We start from the raw sequence: 22,056 nt of genomic DNA, 5'->3' as shown, positions 1-22,056 counted from the left end.
CACTGTTGTTGGAAATTGTTTTAACTCTTGATCAAAAGACAGACACAGGGGAGATGACTTTGATTAAAGGTGTTGGAGGTGAGGTAGAGTCAATTTTTCGTCACAACATAAGTGCTGAATTCAGAATTAGTTAAAGGATCTGTTGTAGTAGGAGTAATTTCAAAGTTACCCATGCAGGGTGTCTCATATTTATTAGGGAATGATTTGGCAGTGGATAAAGTTGAGTCAGTTTTGAGATTAACAAATCAGCCAAGTAAGGATGATTTTAAGGAGGATTGTGAGATTAATCCAGCATGTGCTGCAACAAGGTCTTTATCTAAGAAAATGATGAGAACAGAGGAAGTTCCAGTTGATAGAGACTTGCCTGGTGCTTCTGAAATAGTTTTGAAAGAACTATTTGGGGAAGTTATGGATCATAAGATTATGAAAACAGAATCTTGTGATGGTAACCTAAAAGAAACCATAGTTCCTGTACACCTGTCTAACTCAGCAATTTTGGAAAATTTGGATGAAAATTTAGGCCATATTAAGTTACGAGAACAGATGTAGTTTTGAAATATACAAATTTGTTTCCTGATGTGCCAAAAAGGACATCAGTGATTTACCATGATGTGTGAGAGGCAAGTCCCATTAAACAACACCCATATAGAATAAACATTCAGAAGAGTTAAATCATGGATCTGGAGGTGGATTACATGTTGAAAAATGATATTATTAGACCTTCGAACTCAGATTGGAGTTCTCCTTGTGTTCTGGTACCTAAACCAGTTAGGTTCTGTACAGATTACAGGAAGGTTAATTCAGTAACTAAAACAGATGCTTATCCTATTTTGAGAATAGATGACTATATTGATAAAATTGGAAAGCTAAATTCCTTACTAAGTTGGATTTGTTGAAGGGTTACTGGTGTAATCCTCTTATTGAGAGAGGAAAGAATTATTTCAGCTTTTGTTACTCCATCCGGTTTATACGAGTATAAGGTGAAAAACACCCCTGCAATATTCCAAAAGATAATTAATTCGATAATCCAAGGGTTAACACATACAGATGCTTATATTGATGGCTTACTCACAAAAAGTGACACATGGGAAGAATAACTATGGGAATTGGACAAATTGTTTGCAAGATAATCCACAGCAAATTTAACTGAGCATTTCCCAATTGACTTTTTGCTAAATTCAACTGTAACGTACTTAGGTCATATAGTTATTCATGGAAAAGTTGCACCTATTCAAGCTCAAGGTGAATGCAATTTCTGAGTTTCCTATTTCCAATGGCAAGAAAGCAGTGAGAAGATTTTTAGGAATGGCAGGATATTATAAGAAATTTTGCTGAGGTTGCTCTTCCTTTAACCAATCTTTTGAAGAAAGGAGAGTAATTTCTGTGGACTATAATTTATCAGACAGCTTTGGAAAATTTAAAGGAGATGCTATGCTATTACCCTGTTTTAAAATCTCCTGATTTTTGACAGACTATTTTCTTTAGCAGTGGATGCCAGTGAGAGGCCAGCAGGTGCAGTTCTATTACAAAAACATAATGAAATTGATATCCAATTGCCTACTTTTTGAAAAAAATCAATGTTCATCAAAGGAACTTTTCCACTATTGAGAAGGAACTGTTGTCTATAATATTTGCTCCACAAAATTGCCATATATCTTGGTACCTCTCATGAACCAATTGTGATATTTACTGACCACAATCCTCTGGTGTTTTTGAATAAAATGTAGAATAAAAACAGAAGATTGTTAAACTGGAGTTTAATATTGCAAGAATATAATCTGCAAATTAATCATATCAAGGGGTACAAATAATGTTATGGCAGATTGTCAAGATGTTAAAATTGATCATGGATAGAAATATAGACTCTCAACATTTAGTTATATTGTTATAACATTGTTTTGTGTATTGTTATCACTTTAGTGATTTTTAAAATCAGTTTAGTTATAACTGAATTTTAACAAGAGTTAAAATCCCTTTGTAGGGGGAAAGTGTGACAGATTATAGATATGTTTTTGGGAGATATATTGGGGCAGGTTTTTTAGTGTAGGTCATATACAAATCCTTCAAAACAGATTTCATTTAAAATTCTGTCAAGCCGGACAGGAAACCCTTAGCAAAAACTTTGGGGAGTGCCCAAGAGACTCCACTAATGGATTGTTGTTTTGAAAAGCAACAAATGAAAGAGATCAGAGGTGAGTGTTTAGTTCAGCCTGGTCAAAGCCCTGGTGGTTTATTCAAGAGGAGTAGACTGGCTGCCTAATGTTTCTCTTGAAATAAGAGAAACAAAAAGGAACTCTGGTGACCTGAAAGAAAGAGTTTATTATCTGGAAAACCCTGATAGGGCAAGTTTCTTCAGCAAGACACTGAAGTGGCTGATTAAAAGGGGTCAGTTTATGTCTAGAAACAACATCTCTCTCTGAAAACCGTCAAGAACCATCCTGAGCAGTAACCATATACCTTTCAAGCACCAAAGCCTGGTGAATTTCATAAATGTTAAATTCTGTGCACAGTATAAGAATTGTCTGCAACCAGAGAACTTGGAGAAGTGAGATTGGACTGTGAAACAAATAACTTTTCTGAACTTACACACACGTGCGCTTAGAATTAGAAGGGGGTTAAGTTTGGTTAGTTAAGTCAATAGTGATAAGTGAAAGTGTGATTCTGTTTTCATGTTTAAAGATAATTAAAAGCAACTTTTGTTTAGGTAACTCTTTGTCTTGGTGTATATCTATTGCTGCTGGGTTTTGCGGTCCTCTGGGCTCGTAACAATACAAATTACACTGTTTAACCTGCTGAATTTCTCCAGCATTGTTTCCTCAAGTAACCCAGGTTTGTAGCCTATTTATTGTATCCTATTTATTGTAGTTAAACTGATACTGAATTGGCTATCAATACCATTGAAGGTGTATTGTTAGATGTTCCAAACAGAAAAGTTCAAAACCCATTCTGTCATCTGGAGAGTTTAAATTGAAATAATCATTTTTTTCACTTTGGGTGTGGAAAATAGGTGAATGCAATGATTGTCTTCTTCTTTGGCTTGGCTTCGCGGACGAAGATTTATGGAGGGGGTAAAAAGTCCACGTCAGCTGCAGGCTCGTTTGTGGCTGACCAGTCCGATGCGGGACAGGCAGACACGATTGCAGCGGTTGCAAGGGAAAATTGGTTGGTTGGGGTTGGGTGTTGGGTTTTTCCTCCTTTGCCTTTTGTCAGTGAGGTGGGCTCTGCGGTCTTCTTCAAAGGAGGCTGCTGCCCGCCAAACTGTGAGGCGCCAAGATGCACGGTTTGAGGCGTTATCAGCCCACTGGCGGTGGTCAATGTGGCAGGCACCAAGAGATTTCTTTAGGCAGTCCTTGTACCTTTTCTTTGGTGCACCTCTGTCACGGTGGCCAGTGGAGAGCTCGCCATATAATACGATCTTGGGAAGGCGATGGTCCTCCATTCTGGAGACGTGACCCATCCAGCGCAGCTGGATCTTCAGCAGCGTGGACTCGATGCTGTCGACCTCTGCCATCTCGAGTACCTCGACGTTAGGGGTGTGAGCGCTCCAATGGATGTTGAGGATGGAGCGGAGACAACGCTGGTGGAAGCGTTCTAGGAGCCGTAGGTGGTGCCGGTAGAGGACCCATGATTCGGAGCCGAACAGGAGTGTGGGTATGACAACGGCTCTGTATACGCTTATCTTTGTGAGGTTTTTCAGTTGGTTGTTTTTCCAGACTCTTTTGTGTAGTCTTCCAAAGGCGCTATTTGCCTTGGCGAGTCTGTTGTCTATCTCATTGTCGATCCTTGCATCTGATGAAATGGTGCAGCCGAGATAGGTAAACTGGTTGACCGTTTTGAGTTTTGTGTGCCCGATGGAGATGTGGGGGGGCTGGTAGTCATGGTGGGGAGCTGGCTGATGGAGGACCTCAGTTTTCTTCAGGCTGACTTCCAGGCCAAACATTTTGGCAGTTTCCGCAAAGCAGGACGTCAAGCGCTGAAGAGCTGGCTCTGAATGGGCAACTAAAGCGGCATCATCTGCAAAGAGTAGTTCACGGACAAGTTTCTCTTGTGTCTTGGTGTGAGCTTGCAGGCGCCTCAGATTGAAGAGACTGCAATGATTGTACAGTTTACTCAAATTGTAGATAGGATGAGCAAGGAGACGGATTTGAGTCCAGCAACACAACAGTCACAGAATGACTAAAACAAAAAGATGTTTCTGAGAAACGCAAGTTCAATTCTGCACTTAAATGCACAGAAGGGGCTTGTGCAATTCCAACAAATATCCATGCATGGATGTATCGTAAAATTACAGTTGATATTTAGGTGTATTTGTTTTTTTTTTTCAGCACTTACTTGCTTTTGAAAATTCCTAATCTTCACTATATCAATGTATATCTGAAACTTTGCAATATAACTGCACTTGAGCAAAAAAAATTGAACTTCACTTTAATAGATAAGAAAATAGATGTGAAAGACCTCAAGGAAAATAATCCAATTTAATGCAAATGACTACCATATTTGACGGCGTATAGGACCCCCCCTTTTTTCCCCTCAAAAAAAATTTGCCTGAAAAACTACCCCAGGTCCTAAACACAAAGGTGATATTTTGTTGCCACCAATTTGGACACCAAAATACAAAGCACTCAAACTACTCATCCAGCTTCAAGAAGCCCACAGAGATGCTGTGGCTGTCCAGGAAGTGGGTCCGCAGCTTTGCGGACCACCTTCACTTGAGTGTCCCATACTTCCTGGAACCACCGCTGCTGCTTACTTCCCCCGAGAGAAGGCTGACCATAGTGGCACCCACTAGCAGCGCATTGGCTGTGTTTGTAGTACATGCCAATGGTACAATCGATCACTTGCTTTGAAGGGTGCACTGGGCCTTGATGATCAGGCTCCGTGTTGAGTCTTTGTTCAATAAGCACAGCCCCTCAAGCAAATTGAATGAGGTGGGAAGCTGCTCATTCACTCCCCCCTCCCCCCCCCCTTCATTCAATTAATTTGCTCGGGGGACTATGCTCGATGAGCAGAGGCTCAGCATGGAGCCTGATTGAGGCCCAGTATTCCCCTCAAAGTAAGCAATCGATTGTCAGCTCCCCATGATGGTGGGCCCTGCCCATTGCCCTGGTGACTGGCTTCTCCCCCTCCCACCCTCACATGCTCGCAAGTCCCAGCATGCCTGTCAATCGGTATTTACATGTTGGGGGGTGGAGTGGCCTGAGCCTCAGCATGCAGCATGTTGCTGTTGTTACTTGTGTGCGACGTGGCTTCGACGCCTTGGCCATGCAAGGATGGAGGATTTTCATTGAGGTGAGTGAAGGCACACATATTATCTACAAGTGGCCTTGCAGGAGGAATTCGTTCACCAATTTACCAGGTTCCCGTGAATACACTAAAACAAATTTTTCCTAAAATTTCACACTAAAAATGGGAGGGTCTTATATGCCATTGGGTCCTATATGCTGTCAAATACGCTCATTTTATTTCAACAAGCTTTATGAAACTTTTTCTCTACAAGTTTCAGTTATGAATCTAATGGATTTTGAAATGGAAGATGGGAATAGATTGAGCGTGGCAATATGAAATGGAAGTGATTTGATCAAATTTAGGATGCGCTATTTCAATCCTGCATATGCAAGCTTGTGTAGAATGTCATACAACTTCCTCCTGTAAGTGGAATTTAAACAAGATTGTGAAATGGATGTTTTCAGTGGCCTTGGCTCTGCCACTGTTCTGTAGTTCATAAGATAACTTGTTAGTAAAGCACTTCTTAGTATTTGAGCAATAAGCTGTAAATGTGGAACATCCACTGAGGTTAGGAGATTTGGTTAAGCTGACCTAGATGTTCTTTTGAGGATTGAGACTTAGGGTAAGTGAAAACTGTTCTCGGTATCAGATGAAACTGAAGGATATCTGCATTTATTGCTTAGCTGACCTTGAAATGACAAGCACATCAATCAAGTCTAAACACAGGAGATTTAATGTATTACTACATGTTGTGGATTTGTGTATTGCTGAAGATCAGTGTCATTTGGATAGACAAAAATATTGGAAGCTGTAATCAAATGTACTAGGTGTATTTGTTCTTTACCTAAAGTCCAATTCTATTGAATATTTGGAAGTTTTTGATTAAATATTTACTTTCACGCTATGAATTTTTATGTAAACCAACTTTAAATGCTGCATTAAAATTGATAATTTCATCACCTCAAATTCTAAAGGGATTTCAACTTGTTAACAACTTTTGGATTATAACCAAATTGATTGAATTTAGACTCTTGAATGGTGTGTTTGTAAAAAATTTAAACAACTTTGGAAGCTTGGCACTATAATCTGATTGTGAATGTAGCATTTAAATTAATTTGAAGAACCACCTTAATCAACTTTGCTAAATATAATTTGTAAACCACAACTTGTCAAACAAAGTGACTTTCTAACATTTCAATTAAACAATATGCTAATAATATTCTTCAATTAAATACCTTGGCTCTGCGTAGGATAAATTCAACAGTAAAATGTTGGATTTTTATAACTCCTTGGGCAGCCAAACTTCAGCTCATATGTGTGTGCTTTTAAAGTAGCAATGATTCCATAGAACATTATTTTTCAAGAAGAAAAAGAAGAAGATTCCATAGAACATTATTCAACAGAAACAGGCCCCTTCGGTCCTTCCAGTCTGTGCCAAACCATTATTTTTTTGCCCAGTCCCTAGCCCTCCATACCTTTCCCATCCATGTACCTATCCAAATTTCTCTTAAATTTTGAAATTGAGCCCTCATTCACCACTTCAGATGGCAGCTTGTTTCACACTCCCAATGCTCCCCATGTGAAGAAGTTTCCCCTGATGTTCCCCTTAACTTTTCCCCTTTCACTCTTAATCCACATCCTCTTATTTGTATCTCACCTACCCTCAGTGGAAAAGCCATTCTACATTTACTCTGTCTATTCCCCTTATAATCTTAAATACCTCTATCAAATCTCCCCTCATTCTATGCTCCAGGGAATAAAGTCCTAACCTGTTCAATCTTTCTCTGTAACTCAGTTCCTGAAGTCCGGGCAACATCCTAGTAAATCTTACTTGCATTCTTTCTATCTTATTGATATCTTTCCTGTAGTTAGGTGACCAAAACTGCACACAATATTCCAAATTTGGCCTCCCCAATGTCTTATACAACTTTACCATAGCTTCCCAATTCCTATACTCAGTACTTCGATGCATGAAGGCCAATATGCTAAAACCTCTTTACAACCCTATTGACATGTGACACTACTTTCAGGGAATTATGTATCTGTATTCCCAACTTATCAGTGCTATACCATTTACTGTGTATGTCCTTCTTTGGTTTGTCCTTCCAAAATGCAACACCTCACACTCGTTTGCATTACATTCCACCTGTGCTATTTTTCAGCCCAAGTTTCCAGCTGGTGCAGATCCCTCTGCAAGCTTTGAAAACCTCCTTCGCTGTCCACAATGCCTCCAATCTTAGTGTCTTCTGCAAACTTGGTAATCCAATTTACCATATTATCATCCAGATCATTGATATAGATGACAATAGTCCATTACCGATCCCTGAGGCACACCACTAGTCACAGGCCTTGATTCATCCACCATGACTCTCTGGCTTCTCCTATCCAGCCATTGTTGAATCTAGTTCACTATTTCACCATGAATACTTAGCGTCTGAACCTTCTTGACTAACCTCACATGTGGGACATTGTCAAAGGCCTTATTAAAGTCCATTCAGACAAAATCCACAGTCTTTGTCAACTTTCCTCAAAACGACCTACCATGCTCACTAGTCTATAATTTTCATGATTACTTTTGGAGCCTTTTTTAAACTAATTGTTTACCTTGTCATCAGTTTCCCTTGGTAATTCTTTGCTTAAGAATGTGATAATTTCATACAAAGAAATATATTTCATAATAATATAGAAGTACCCCATTTTCTTCCCTTTTAAAATAATTCTCTTTCCTGCAGACACCTGGCCTGAGATCCCGCCCAGGGAGACTTCAGTGGTTTGCAGATAAGTGTATAGCCTCAAATCAGGTAGGTCAGCTGTGTGATTTCCTTTCATCAAATTTCAGACAAAAGTTATAGCATGGAAACTTGGGGGCATTGAAATGTGCATTTTAATGCATATGTAACCATCCAAATTGTAAAGGTATATTATGATCCCTTTCAAAAAGACCCTTTTTTTCTATGTGAGAACATTTACAAAATATCATTTATTATGAAATATACTGGCTAGTATAATTTGCAAAATATTTTAATTTTTGTATTTAGGTTGAAACACTTGAAAACATGGTGGAAATGACCCAGAAACTATTTGAATGTGACAGAGATCAAATGTACTACTATCTTATGAAGCTTTTCAGTAAGTAGACATCTTCTACATTGTCACTAATCCTGAATCTTTTTTCCACAAATCTTAAAGATCGGCAGAGTATCATTTCTGATTATGGTTGACCTAATTCCTTAGAGTAGATGGGGCTGGCTGCGGCATTAGAGCGCTCCGTTAGAATAGCCAAAAAATAATTAGAATGTACTTTTTGACAACTGACACTTGGATCATTCCACTATAACATTTATTTTATCCCTCCTTAAATGAAGGGGGTTAGCTAGAAGAAGAGAATTGGCAGATGATTGTTTCTGAGCTTTAACTGACCTTGTTATCATCAATTTAATGAATACTGAAATCAGAATGGCTTGTTTCCTCTTAAAAATAAATGCAATCATAATCTGGAAAATATTTTACTTAAGGGCCATTTGATTTTGCATGCAATCTTATTCTTGCAGAGCCCTAGTTAATTCTGTGTATTTTTCAGAGAAGATAGGTTGGTGCTGGTAAACAATTTAGCAATTTCTGGGGCTGATTTATCGTTCTGTCCAATTTCAACCTAGATTGTAATTTGATGTTGGTGCTCAAAATTGGTGAAAGAATCATCTGTTCCCTGGATATATAATGTGATCGCAAGATCCAAAGTGCAACTGAAAAGCGTGTCACGGATTGAACAGAACCTCCAAGATTACATTTCATAAGCACATCTTTATACCGATTACATTGTGCATACTTAGAGGATGGTGGGCTCTTCCACTTCATTGAATTGTTTTGCCATTCGGTTCATGCTTTCACTTATCAGCATATCCAGCTAGCCCTCTATTGTCTATGGAAAATAGAAAAATACCTAGGTAGATTCTGGAATAGATCCTGCAGATTGGAGCATATATATGATCCCACTGTTTAAGAAAGAAGGAATATAGGCAGTCCCTGGGTTAAAAACATCCAATTTGTGAACAACTCATACTTATGAACCCTCAAGCCGGATGAAAGTAGAATGCTGTCAACTTCCGGTTTGAGCGTGGTTAAGTCAGCTTCGTGAGAGAATACGCTGTACGATATTCTCACGTAATGCTGCCATTGTCCAGCATCGCAAGAGAGTAGCATACTGCATATTGCACAGATTGAAAATTGAAAAGTATGGTTTCAAACATTGCACCTATGTACTCTTACTTCACCTGGTTTACAAGTGACTTGTGAACCAACAGTTTGGTAACTCTTTACTGACTCCTTGGGTTAAAGGCAGCTAGAAATGAACAGATGCTTCTTTGCAGCTGATTCCACCTCCTCCAAGTTTCATATGGCAAAAATCCTAATACACCTGTACTGTATATTTGTACTGTACCAAATCTTCCAGGGGATTTAAGGCCATTTATTATGAGAAAATTAAAAGCTCTGTACAAACCTGCCTTAATGTCTACTTCAAGAAATCGACTCCAGTATTAAATTCTTCCTCCCGCCCCCGCCCCCCCCCCCCCCCCCACCACCCCTTCAGCGGCAGAATCAAACACTGTCTCTTTACACCAGGTCCATCCTCTTCAACAGTAGTCATCTCTCCATCATTGACAAACTGACGCTAAATAAGGATCGTATGACGTATGTACTTGTTCTGACTTAAATACTAATTCGAGTTAAAGACAGACCTAGGTAACGGAACTTGTTATTTAACCTGGGGCTGCCAGTACAGAAAGACAGGAACTGCTGACATGTTCATCTAATCTTAGTGAAATTAAGCTCCATTCATTTAATATATGCTTTCTGTGGCCCAACTAACAGCATGTGAAAGTACGTTACCTCGTATGTGTTCTATAAAACCAAGATCTCATTTGCTTACTATCCAGGCATTCATTCTCAGAATCGCCTTTAAAAACTTTTTTTTACATTAATTTAAACTGAATAATTTAACATTCCTCCAATTTGGGCATCAGTAGCATATTTCTCAGTCACTTGCTGTAGCGAGTATTGTGAGAAGATTTCAACTTTGTTCCTTTTGTTAAGTGAACTGGATAAGGAATCAAAAATACTTGAAGCCCCATATGGAACACAAGTTAACCCATCTTTTTGATCCAAGAAAGTACTTGGTCATAACCTTTTGTTCAGTTGTATTTCTTAATTGCTCATGTTCTGTATTGCTTAACCAATGCAGTCCCACTAATTATAACATTTTGCTTTCAAGTTGAGATGCCGCATAAAGATGACATGATGAAAACTTAGAAACAAAATGTACTCCACAGCCTCCTTATTTTAAATTTGAAAGGAAATAATTTTGTGATCTTTGACTGTAAGGACAATTATGCTTTAATTTATATTTCCTGAAAAATCATTTATTCTGCTTTTAATCTATTTTTCAATTAATTTTTTGAGTGTTTTTAAACTGACGATTAAACTTTGTGATAGTTGGGAGACTCCCAAACTAATATAGTCCTACCCTGTCATTCCTAAAGGAAGACTCCAAATGTAATCCTTGGTGCTTGGCATCAGTTCATTGCTGAGCAAAAATGGTGAATTATGGATTAAATCATAGCTTCAAAAGCAGATGTACTTATTTCTTTAAGTTCCTTTGAGAATATGCCAAAGTGCTTTACGGTTAGTGAAGTGCTTTTGAAGAGTAATCACTGTTGTGATGTCGGATAATTCACGATCACTTAACTTGGATCAAACAGCAGTGCAATAATGAACAGGCAGGAGGCACAAATTCTTGAACGTTTTGCCGTTTTGTTTTTGTTGTTTGCTGTTAAAGGAAGTTTATCAGAAATCCGATGGCTGAGTATGCAATCAGGTACTTGCTGCAGAGTTCTTGTAGGATGCCAGTTTGATCCCACCCTCTGTGTTCATGCCACTCTGAAGAACCGAAAAAAAAACAGGAGATGCACGTGTTTTAGTTTCAAGATTTAGAGCAGCAGTCATCCAAAACTGCCCCTTAAGAAAACACTTTTACCCTTAGTTTGATCCAATTAATTACTATAGAAGCAGAAATATAATGTATCATTAGGAGTGTGGCACAGTTGCCCATAGCGGTTAGTGCAATACCTTTACAGCACCAGCGATCAGGACTGGGGTTCGAATCCCGCTCTGTCTGTAAGGACTTTGTATATTCTCCCGTGTCTGTGTGGATTTTGCCCAAAGACTTGGGTTTCCTTCCAATGTTCTTAAATGTACTGGGGGGGTGTAGGTTAATTGGGTGTAAATTGAGCAGGCACAGGCTTGTGGGCCGAAATGCACTGTTACCATGCTATATGTCTAAATTTAATTTTTTTTAAATATTGAATTTAGTGGTTCTTGCAAAGTATGAAATTTTTTTCATCGTGTTTGCCTATAAGCTGCTTTTTAATACATGATGTCATCCTGGACTGATTTGAGGTTGGCGAAATAAATTATTTCTCTCAAACATTTAGAAATGCATCTCATGGGAAGAGCTTTCCTTTTTGCTTTTCCCACATGACCACTTACTCAGCAGAGATCTGAAATGATCTTTTATTGCTACTTTAAACAGAGGAAAATAATGACTGGAAGAAAGCTGATGCAACATGGACCAAAATGCAGGAGGAAAACATCATCCCCCGAGAGCGAACACTCCGAATACTTGCTGAAATTCTCAGGGGCAATGGTCAAGAAATTCCATTTGAAGTTCCTGAGGTAACCATTTTAAACTCATAATTTTATTTTTAAATGTTAATGAAAGTTTTTTTTAAAAACCATTATTGCTGATATCAGTTGAAGCAACAATGATTTCAAACCGTCATCTTGAACTACAATTGGAATTTAACTGTAGATCGATCAGAGATAGATGAATCAGAGAATTTGCAACCCGCTTAGGGCTAGAACAAGGGCATTTAAGGCCAGGGATCAAGAAGTCCAGGTACGACCTGCAGAGGGCCATCTTCGAAGCCAAATGGCAATTCTGTAGGAAACTAGAGACCGATACAAGCCAGCTATGGCAGGGAGTGCAGGCCAGTACAGCCTACAAAGCGAAGGCAAACACTATAAATGACTGCAGTGCTTCACTACCCAACGAGCTGAACACTGCCTTTGCCCCCTTTGAGAAGAAGAACTAAACAATGCCTATTAGAATCCCTGAAGAGACTGAGGACCCTGTGATATCTGTCTCTGAGTGCGAAATCAGAATATCATTCAAGAGGGTGAACCCTCGCAAGTCATCAGGCTCTGATGGTATACCTGGCAGGGTACTGAAAATTTGTGCCAACCAACGAGCTGAGTGACATTTTCAACCTCTCATTGTGACAGTTAGAGATTTCCACCAGCTTCAAAAGGGCATCAATCATTCCGGTACCCAAGAAGAGTAGCATGGGCTGCCTCAACGACTACTGCCCAGTAGCAACTTCTACTGTGATGAAATGCTGTGAGAGGCTGATCATGGCCAAAATTAACACATACCTAAGTAAAGATCTGGACCCTTTGCAATTTGTCTATCATGACAATCTCTCCACAGCTCTGGATCACCTCGAAAACACCAATTCATACATATGGCTGATCTTCATCGACTACAGCTTGGCCTTCAATATCATTATTCCCTCAGTGCTAGTCAAAAAGCTATAAATTCTAGACCTCTGTACGCCACTCTGCAACTGGATCCTTGACTTTCTCTTTGGAAGACCACAGTCAGTACGAATTGGAAACAATGTCTCCTCCTCACAAATCATCAACACAGGTACACCCCAAGAAGGCGTGCTTAGCATGCTCCACTCATTATACACCCATGACTGTGTGGCCAGGCACAATTCCAATGCCCTCTACAAGTTTGCCAATGACACCACAGTTATTGGCAGAATCACAAACGGCAATGAGGAAGTGTACAGGAGGGAGATAGATCAGCTCATTGGATGGTGTAACGACAGCAACCTTGTACTCAATGTCAGCAAATCCAAGGAGATTGTGGATTTCAGGTGGAATTCAAAACTTTAGCTACAATTTTATAATCAAAATTTAGTAACGATAGGTAGAAGCCAGGGGAACATGGCCCAGTTCCCATCAAGGGCTCAGTAGTGGAGTGGGTCAAGAACTTCAAATTCCTGGATGTCAGCATCTCTGAGGATCTGTCCTGGAGCCTCCACGTTGATCCAATCACAAAGAAGGCTCACCAGCAGCTCTACTTTGTGAGGTGTTTGAGGCAGTTCGTTATGTCACTGAAGACTCTTGTAAACTTCTACAGATGTACCGTGGAGAGCATTCTGGCTGGTTGCATCACTGCCTGGTATGGAGGTGTCAACTCTCAGGATAAGAATTAACTCAGCTTGTGACATCACAGACACCAGACTTCACTCCTTCGAGGACATCTACATGAGGCGGTGTCTTAAAAAAGCAGCCTCTATCTTCAAAGACCCCCCACCACCAACCAAGCCTTCTTCACTCTTGATACCATTGGGGAAAGGTACAGGAACCTAAAGACGAGCACTCAATGGCACAAGGTCAAGCTTCTTCCCCGCTGCCATCAGCTTCCTGAATAATCAATGAACCAAAGACACTGCCTTACTTTTCATGCAGTATTATTGTTATTATTTTATTTTTTATAGTAATGTTGTAAAATGGTTATAATATGAATGTTTGCACCGTGATGCTGCCACAAAACACTGAATTTTAATCAAAAATAAAATATTATTTTGAGTAGCCGTTTGCTTTTACTTCATGACAATAAATTCTGATTCTGAACTCATAGTTCCATTCCCTACTATACTAATAGTTTTAGAATTTATATTTTATGATAACTGACCAATCAAATCCTTTTACCTATATTTTGCTTCCTATTTCCCCACCAGTTACTTAGTCAATATGACATTACACTTTTCCATCAATACTCTACATATTAGCAGACAATATTGATAGGTGAATGTTGGAAAACCCAGGATCTGAAGCCAAAGAAACCTTCAAAATAAAACTAAAATCCAACCAACTTGATAACTAGTAGAATGATATTGTGTATCTACAAATACTATAGACCTCAAGTTACGATGACTGGGAGGCGAATAGCTCAGTATTAGAAATACAGGTACTCCCCGACTTGCGACCTTTGCAACTTGGTCTATCTGCTCATACAACTGAAATTTTTTAAAAAACTATAAAATTTACACGGATGATGTTGTATTTGACAAACTATAACAGTGATACAGCGGACTTGCATTGTTAGTCGGCGTCCCAAAGTCTGTAGGCTGAGTGCGGCCATGTTGGTTCCTGTCTGGGTGCGCAAGTCTTTGGCACGTGTGCGAGTTTTCGGTTGGCACATGCACATGGGGTTTGTGTATTGGAGTTCGGTTGGTGCATGTGCAAGAGTTAAGGATGCGAATGCAATATCGCTAAGGCTCTTGGCCCATGATGTCTCTTGCCAAACATGATGCCAAATAAAACTAAATTTCTTCCTCCAGTACATGATCCATGTCCTTCCAGTGAATGGGTGAAGGGCTCAATTTATTTAATGCATTCTCTTTTTCTATCATTATCTTAGTTTAAGATTTTGTACATTTTAATCAAAAATAAAATATTATTTTGAGTAGCCGTTTGCTTTTACTTTTTAACAACATGAGTCTGAAAGCTTTTTTCATAAGAAATATTTGTGGTGTGACACTTGTATTTTTAATTTCTGTTTATTCTTGTCATTCTGTTGCTCTTTAGTTCGGCTTGGTTATTTTAACTTCTGTAAAATTATGTTTTCTATTAGCATTCTTTGCATTCAGTCTTGGTTAATTAAATGCTTGTTTGAGCTTGTTTCCTGCATTTTCACAACATCCTTTCTGTGTAAGACAGGTAATAAAGTAATCTGTTGCCTGTTTATTGTGTTCCCAATCTTTTAAAGTAAATGGACAATTTTAATATGTCAGTTTTAAATAATCCTTGCTGATGTTAATGGAAAGAATCTATAAGGTTTCATAATGAATGAGAAATCAACTACCTTGAAGGATGAGTTAATTTTGCAAACTTAGAAATTATCGACCTATTTGTTTACTGATTATGACACTGTTTGCCTCATGTCGAGAGAATTGGTGGAAGGAAAATGGAATTGTTAATTAGACATTGATTTCTGACAGCTGTTGCAGTAACGGTTAGGATTTAACTGTTAGGCAGTGCAGCTTGGACAGCTCTACTGCAGTGCCAGAGATCCGGGTTGAATTCAGCATTGTCTGTAAGGAGTTTGTATGTTCTCCCCATGACCTGCGTGGATTTCCTCCAGGTGCTTCGGTTCCTTCCCACACTCCAAAAATGTTCGGGGCTTGTAGGTTAATTGGTGTATTAGGGTTGCACGGGCCCATAGGCCAGAAAGACTTATTACTGCACAGTAACTCTTTTATAAAAAAAAAATACTAACTCATTTGGTTAATACTGCATTACCATCGGACATTTATTCATTTGTACTTGGTTTGAGCTGTTTCACTCTGAAGCCTTGGGCTCCAGTCATTTCCCCAGGTGGAAGGGAAGCTACGGTGAAAGTCATTCTTATCTGGTTCACAAACACTGTAACGGCACTGATTTACCACAGCTTAAAAAAAAGAATACATTCACTCATTTCCTTCAGCACTCCATGAAGTTGACTTTCATTTATTATTCACTAGACACAACTCTCCAAACACTACCTAGCTAAACTCCTCAAACCTTCTCTTTGGCTTACTGCCACATGGGTGATCCTGACATTCTCTTCCTCTTGCATCTGAGATTTATCACCCGTATACTGACGCTTAACACCCCCCCGCATGTGCGTTACTACTTTTGTGTGTTGCGTTGCTTGTGTCACCTCTGGGTGGCTGGCACTCCTCCGACAAAGGTAAGTACATGACCGCAACACCAACCAGTCTCTGAACATTAGAGTTGACTTACCTATAGATTAAAAATGTATGTGCTAAGATATTTAAGAGGTCACCTACCAAATAAAAGGAACAAAAATGAATGACTCATGTTTATCTTGATCATGACTGATGGTTTTTTGTATTTAATAAAACAATTTGTTGTTCCACAGACTTGGTATGAGGATGCTGTAGCATCTAGTTCATCTTCTAGTCAAAATACACCTGCTTTGCCTGGCGATTCTGCCAGTGACTATCAACGCAGACTGCTCATACTTTGCAAGAAATATAATATTCAAGGTACTTTTTGTCATGTTTTTAATATCCACTTTAAAATTGTTAAAATATGCACTGAAGCAGTGATTTAAAAAAAATTAAGGCTGTAACTCATGATATAAAAACATACGAAATTGCAGTTGTAATGAAGACATGGTGATTCTGTAATGTGATGTTAATTGAGTGATTGGGTGAAAACATGGCAAATTAAGTTTAGTGTGGGGAAATGTGAGGTGATCCATTTTAGTACAAGTAGTCAAAAGGTGGATTATTATCCAAATGATTCTGATTCCAAGCGATCAAGGTGATGTAGTTCATGGATAACAAAATCTTGACCCAACATGTAAGCTGCAATTCCAGTCACCCCCATTGCAGGAAGGATGAAAAGATTCTGAAAATAGATGGGTTTGCTTGGATAGAGGCTATAAGGTATAAGAAAAACTTGGATTGTTTTTATCTGCGACATTATAGGCTGAGGGGAGACCTGATAGAAGTTTTTAAAATTATGAGAGTCATAGATCGAGTAGACAGTCAGAATCTTTTCTCCAAGATAAATTTGCCAAATAATAGAGTGAAGGGAGTTTGAGGGAGATCTGTGAGACATAGGGCAGATGTTTTGCATAGAGAGTGGTAGGTGGGAACAGTTGTGCTCGAGAAGCTCTAGATAGGCACACGAATGTGCAAGGAATGGAGGGATGTGGATCATGTGCAGGCAGAAGAGATTTGTTTTAATCTGACCTCATGTTCAACACAGGCATCATGAGCCCAAGGGGCTATCCCTGTACTGTAATATTCTACGGTCTGATCAATTAAGAAGGCAAACGATGTTTTGTCCTTTATTGCAAAAGGATTATAATTTCAGAAAAGGAATGATGTTACAGTTGTACAGGATGTTGGTGAGTCCACAACTGGCATACTTACCTAAAAAAGATTCAATAACATTGGAGGAGTCCAAAAGAGATTCACCAGGCTAACTTAAGGGATAGTGCCTTTCCGAAGGCTACAAAATAGTTGAGTCTGTTTTTCTTGGAGTTGGGAATAGGCTTGATCTTATTCAAACATTTGAGGATTTGAAGGTGGTTTGACATGGTAGATATTGAGATGTTTTTAGTTATTCAATAGTCAAGGAGCATAGCTACAAAATAGCCAACATTTGAAACTGAGGTACATTGAAATTTCTTCTTTCAAGAAGTAATGAATGTCTAGAATTCACTGCCCCTAAAGGTTTTGGAGGCAGAACAATATTTAAGGTGGAGCGAGATAAATACTTGAAAGAGCTAGGAATTTAATATTATGGCAAACTGATGCAAAAGAGGAGTTGAGGTCTACATATGCCATGACAGGTGTGAGGGGCCTGGCAACCTTTTGTGATCCCTGACTATAAGTGGGAATACTAAAACATTTAAAATTAGCTGAATTGTTTGAACATAGCACAGTACAGGCCCTTCATCCCACAATGCTGTGCTGACCTTTAGACCCTGCCTCCCACATCACCCTTCACTTTAAATTCCTCTTGAATTTCACCAATGTACCTGCCTCCACTGACCCAGGTCATGCATTCCACACACCAAGCTCTCTCTGGGTAAAAAACCTCCCTTTAATATCTCCCTTGAACTTCCCACCCATTACCTTAAAGCCATGCCCTCTTGTATTGAGCAGTGGTGCCCTCAGAAGGAAGGTGCTGCTATAAGGAATAAGAATAAAGGGTATAAAAGTAGTAAGGTAGAAGGGCTAAAGTGCATGTATTTGAATGCAAGAAGCATCAGAAATATGGTGAGACTCTCAAAGTCTCTCTGTTCCTCAATATCTTATATACCTCTATCATGTCTCATCCTTTTTTATCTCCCAAGAATAAAACCCTAGCTCCTTTAATTTCTTCTCATAATACATACAATCTAAACCATGTAGCATCCTGGTGAATCTCCTCTGCACCTTTTCCAATGCTTTCATGTCTTTCCTATAATGAGGTGACCAGAATTGGACACAGTACTCCAAGAGTGGTCTAACCAGAGTTTTGTAGAGCTGCCTCATTACCTCACGGCTCTTCAACTCAAACCTTTAATTTATGAAAGCTAACACCCCATAAGCTTCCTTAACTATCCTGTCTACCTGTGAGGCAACTTTCAGGGATATGTGGACGTAGACCCCCAGATCCTCTACTCTCCAACGCTACCAAGAATCCTGCCATTAACTTTGTACTCTATCTTGGGATTTGTCCTTCCAAAATGTACCACCTCACACTTCTCTGTATTGAATTCCATCTGTCACTTCTCAGCCCAGCTCTACATCCTATCAATGTCTCTCTGCAATCTTCTGCAATCCTCTACACTATCCACAACACCACCGACCTTTGTGCTGTCTGCAAACTTGCCAACCCACCCTCTACCCCCTCATCCAAGTCGTTAATAAATATCAAGAAAAGCAGAGGTCCCAGAACCAATCCTTGAGGGTCTCCACTAGATACAACCCTCCAATCCGAATGTACTCACTCCATCACAACCCTCTGCTTTCTACAGGGAAACCAATTCTGAATCCACATGGCCATCTACTGTCCCCTTCTTGCTCTCCTCAACCTCCTCTTAAACTCCTTTCTTGCTATGTGATATTCCTCAAGTGACCTATCTGATCCTTGCGGCCTAAACCTCATGTATGCAGCCTTTTTCCACCTGACTAGATTTTACACCTCTGTTATTAACCTTGGTTCCTTCACCTAGGTCAGAGAGTGGTGGTCACTGTTCCCCAAATGCTCATCAACTGAGAGATCTGTGACCCTGACCCAGTCCATTACCTAATACTAGATCTAATATGGCATTCCCCTTCGTCAGCCTGTCAACGAACTGTGACAGGAATCCGTCCTGGACACACTTAACAAACTCTGCCCCTTTGGAACTAAGCAGATGCCAGTCAATGTTAGGGAAGTTGAAGTCACCCATGATAACAACCCTGTTATTTTTGCATCTTTCTGAAATGTGCCTCCCAATTTGCTCCTTATTATCCATACTGCTACCTTGGGGCCTGTAGAATACTTCCAGTGGAGTAACTTTTCCCTTCCTGATCTTAACTTCCACCCACACTGACTCAATAGAGGATCTTCCTACATTACCCATCCTTTCTGCACCTGTAATAGCATCCCTGACCAGTAATGCCTCCCCTTCACCACTGCCCTTCACCACTGCCCCCTTCCCCCCATCCCTTAAAAAAAAACTGAAATCCAAGAATATTCAGCATTCATTCATGCTCTGGTGACAGTAAAATCTCTGTGATGGCCACTACATCATAGTTCCATGTTTGTATTGAAGCTCTCAGTCCATATTCCTGATGCTTCTTGCATTCAAATACATGCACTTTAGCCCTTCTACCTTACTACTTTTATAACCTTTATTCTGCTTCTCCTTCCTCAAAGTCTCGCTATATGATAGATCTGGCTTTACTCCATGCACTTCTTCCACTGACCTATCGCTCCAGGTCCCATCCCCTCTTGACTTGATACTAAGCTTTTTAGATCCAGCAAAGTACTGACTTGAAGGTTTGTAGTGATTAGGAGAACAAACTGGTTGAGCCTTCAGAAAGGAAATAGCAGTGAAGGCAAGTTGTAGATTATCCTGAACATTTGACAGTTGGATCATTTACTTGCATCACTCGATGCTGGCACCTGGGAAGACTATTTTTGAGACAGAAATAATTTTTATATTCTGTAAGTGCGAAATAAAAATGCTGGGGAAAAGCTCAGCTTGGCTAGGTTCTGCAAAGTGGGAAGTCCTATTTCAGTTCAACTTTCTGAACAGATATTAATATTTTAGGTCAGCCTCTGACATGTTGACACTTTCTTTCTCTTCGGATGCCCCTGAGTTTCTAGCATTTAACATCTTTTATTCTTTTCTGGTGGTCAGGATTCCTCTATTTAAAAAAAATAAATGAACTTAACTACGAATGAGGCCATAACTGCAATGCTATTATGGTTTTATAATTGAGCTTGGTCATTTAGACTATTTAACTGGTTGATCAAATAACAATTCACATGCCACTTGTCACTGTTGTAAAATTCAAACATTAATTAAAAGTTGTTGGAATCGTATTTCATTGCAACTTTCAAAAGTAGTCTGCATTAAATGTGATCTGCTGGGATGTGGGATTGAATTAGACAATACAATAAACACTGATTAATTTTTAAAAGTAATAAATTTTTCTGATCTTCGTAGTATTTATATATTAGTCACCTTCGATGTAGACTCTTTATTTCTAATGACTGAAGAAGCCCAAGAGATTTCTCTTGTTGTTGGAAAGTTATTTTTTTTTAATGGGGGGTTTGTTAGCAAAAACCTATTTTTGTTTCATTTCAATTTTAAGAGAATTGTTTTCATTTTGTTAGAAGCCCGTCAAGTATTTCAGGAAGCTGAAAATAAGGGTCTACTATTTAGCTCGGCTGCTTATTCAAGCTTCATAAAGACTCTTCTAAGTCACGGGTTACTGGAGGAAGCCATGGATGTCAAAAGCAAGTAAGTTTAAAATTGAGTTTGGTCAGGATTGGGAAGAAGGCAAGTTGAAAAAAAATTGTTTGTGTGACTCCTGGTGATTAGTGATCTAATAGCTCAACTTTTTAATTGTGGCAAAAGATTTAATATAGTGAAACGTAAATCCTTTATTGTCTGCATTATACTGTCTAATGTACAAATTGTTGATTTAAGACTGACAGATGGAAAAGGAGAAATCACAACTGAGCAATCGGGGCTTAGGCAGGAATTAAGAGGATTGGCCTCAAGCGTAAGAAAATCCAGAGACTGGTGCTGTATTATTTGAACCGTGGAGGCTGAAATTGACTAAAGGATAGTTTAACCTTGTACTGTGTAAAATATTTTCTTGGGATTATACACTGTAATTCTCACATGACCCTGATTCCGAACAGATCTCAAAATTCTTGAGGCCAGGAAATGTGCTTGTAGTGAAGGAGTACCTTTAGGTTCAGAGCACCAACATAATTGTTCAACCTCAGCTCAAATGAGTCTCTGAAAAATGGTGTAATCTCATCCACTGAGAGGTTGTAGAGTATGGATTATGCAGGTTTTTGTACATGGATTGATGCTTTCTGGCTTGTAAAGATAATGTCTTTTTGTCATTAAAAGTTTTTAATTTCTCTCGGTTTGACAGAAAGCTTGTGGCATATTTAATGTAGGTAAGCTTTGGTCCTGAAAGAGTTTTTATATTAGAGTTATATTTCCAGAAAATTACCTCTTCACCAATTACCTTCCGGAAGATAAGCTGAGGATCAATGAAAGGGGGGGCGGGGAAGAGCTGGAAATGCACAGTTCTCTATATGCAAATTTAAAGGGCACTATAATGTAAGGTTTTTAATTTACTTTAATTTTATTTAAGGACGGTAGAGGCCGATTCTGGCCGTTGAACCCTGTGCTATCCATTTACACCAAATTAACCCACAACCTCATATGTTTTGGAGGGTGGGAGGAAGCCACCACATCCGCAGATCATAGGGAGAACGTACAAACTCCTTACAGACAGCATTGGATTTGAACCCATGTAGCTGGCACTCCAATAGCATTATGCTAACAATGCCTACTTTGAAAGAGAAGTCAGAGAAGAAGAGAAGGTGAATGTATTCGAAACGTGGATAACGTGGCAGTTGAAGTATGACGTACATTTGAGTGTGTAAGGGATACTG

General features: G+C 39.3%; 1 protein-coding gene across 2 annotated transcripts in view; it reads left to right on the top strand.

Moving 5' to 3' along the window:
- lrpprc (leucine-rich pentatricopeptide repeat containing) overlaps positions 1 to 22,056 on the top strand; it is a 162,708-nt gene that overhangs the window by 124,211 nt on the left and 16,441 nt on the right. For both annotated transcript variants that reach the window (XM_069931064.1, XM_069931065.1), the window contains 5 exons: positions 7,959 to 8,027; positions 8,265 to 8,355; positions 11,813 to 11,955; positions 16,280 to 16,406; positions 20,752 to 20,878. In XM_069931064.1, coding sequence (XP_069787165.1) covers positions 7,959 to 8,027; positions 8,265 to 8,355; positions 11,813 to 11,955; positions 16,280 to 16,406; positions 20,752 to 20,878 — 557 coding nt within the window. The remainder of the gene's footprint in view (positions 1 to 7,958; positions 8,028 to 8,264; positions 8,356 to 11,812; positions 11,956 to 16,279; positions 16,407 to 20,751; positions 20,879 to 22,056) is intronic.

The sequence above is a fragment of the Narcine bancroftii genome, chromosome 4, assembly GCF_036971445.1.
Source record: "Narcine bancroftii isolate sNarBan1 chromosome 4, sNarBan1.hap1, whole genome shotgun sequence".
Taxonomy (NCBI): Eukaryota; Metazoa; Chordata; class Chondrichthyes; order Torpediniformes; family Narcinidae; genus Narcine; species Narcine bancroftii.
The sequence above is the reverse complement of the archived record's forward strand: the minus strand, read 5'-3'. Positions and strand labels throughout refer to the sequence as shown.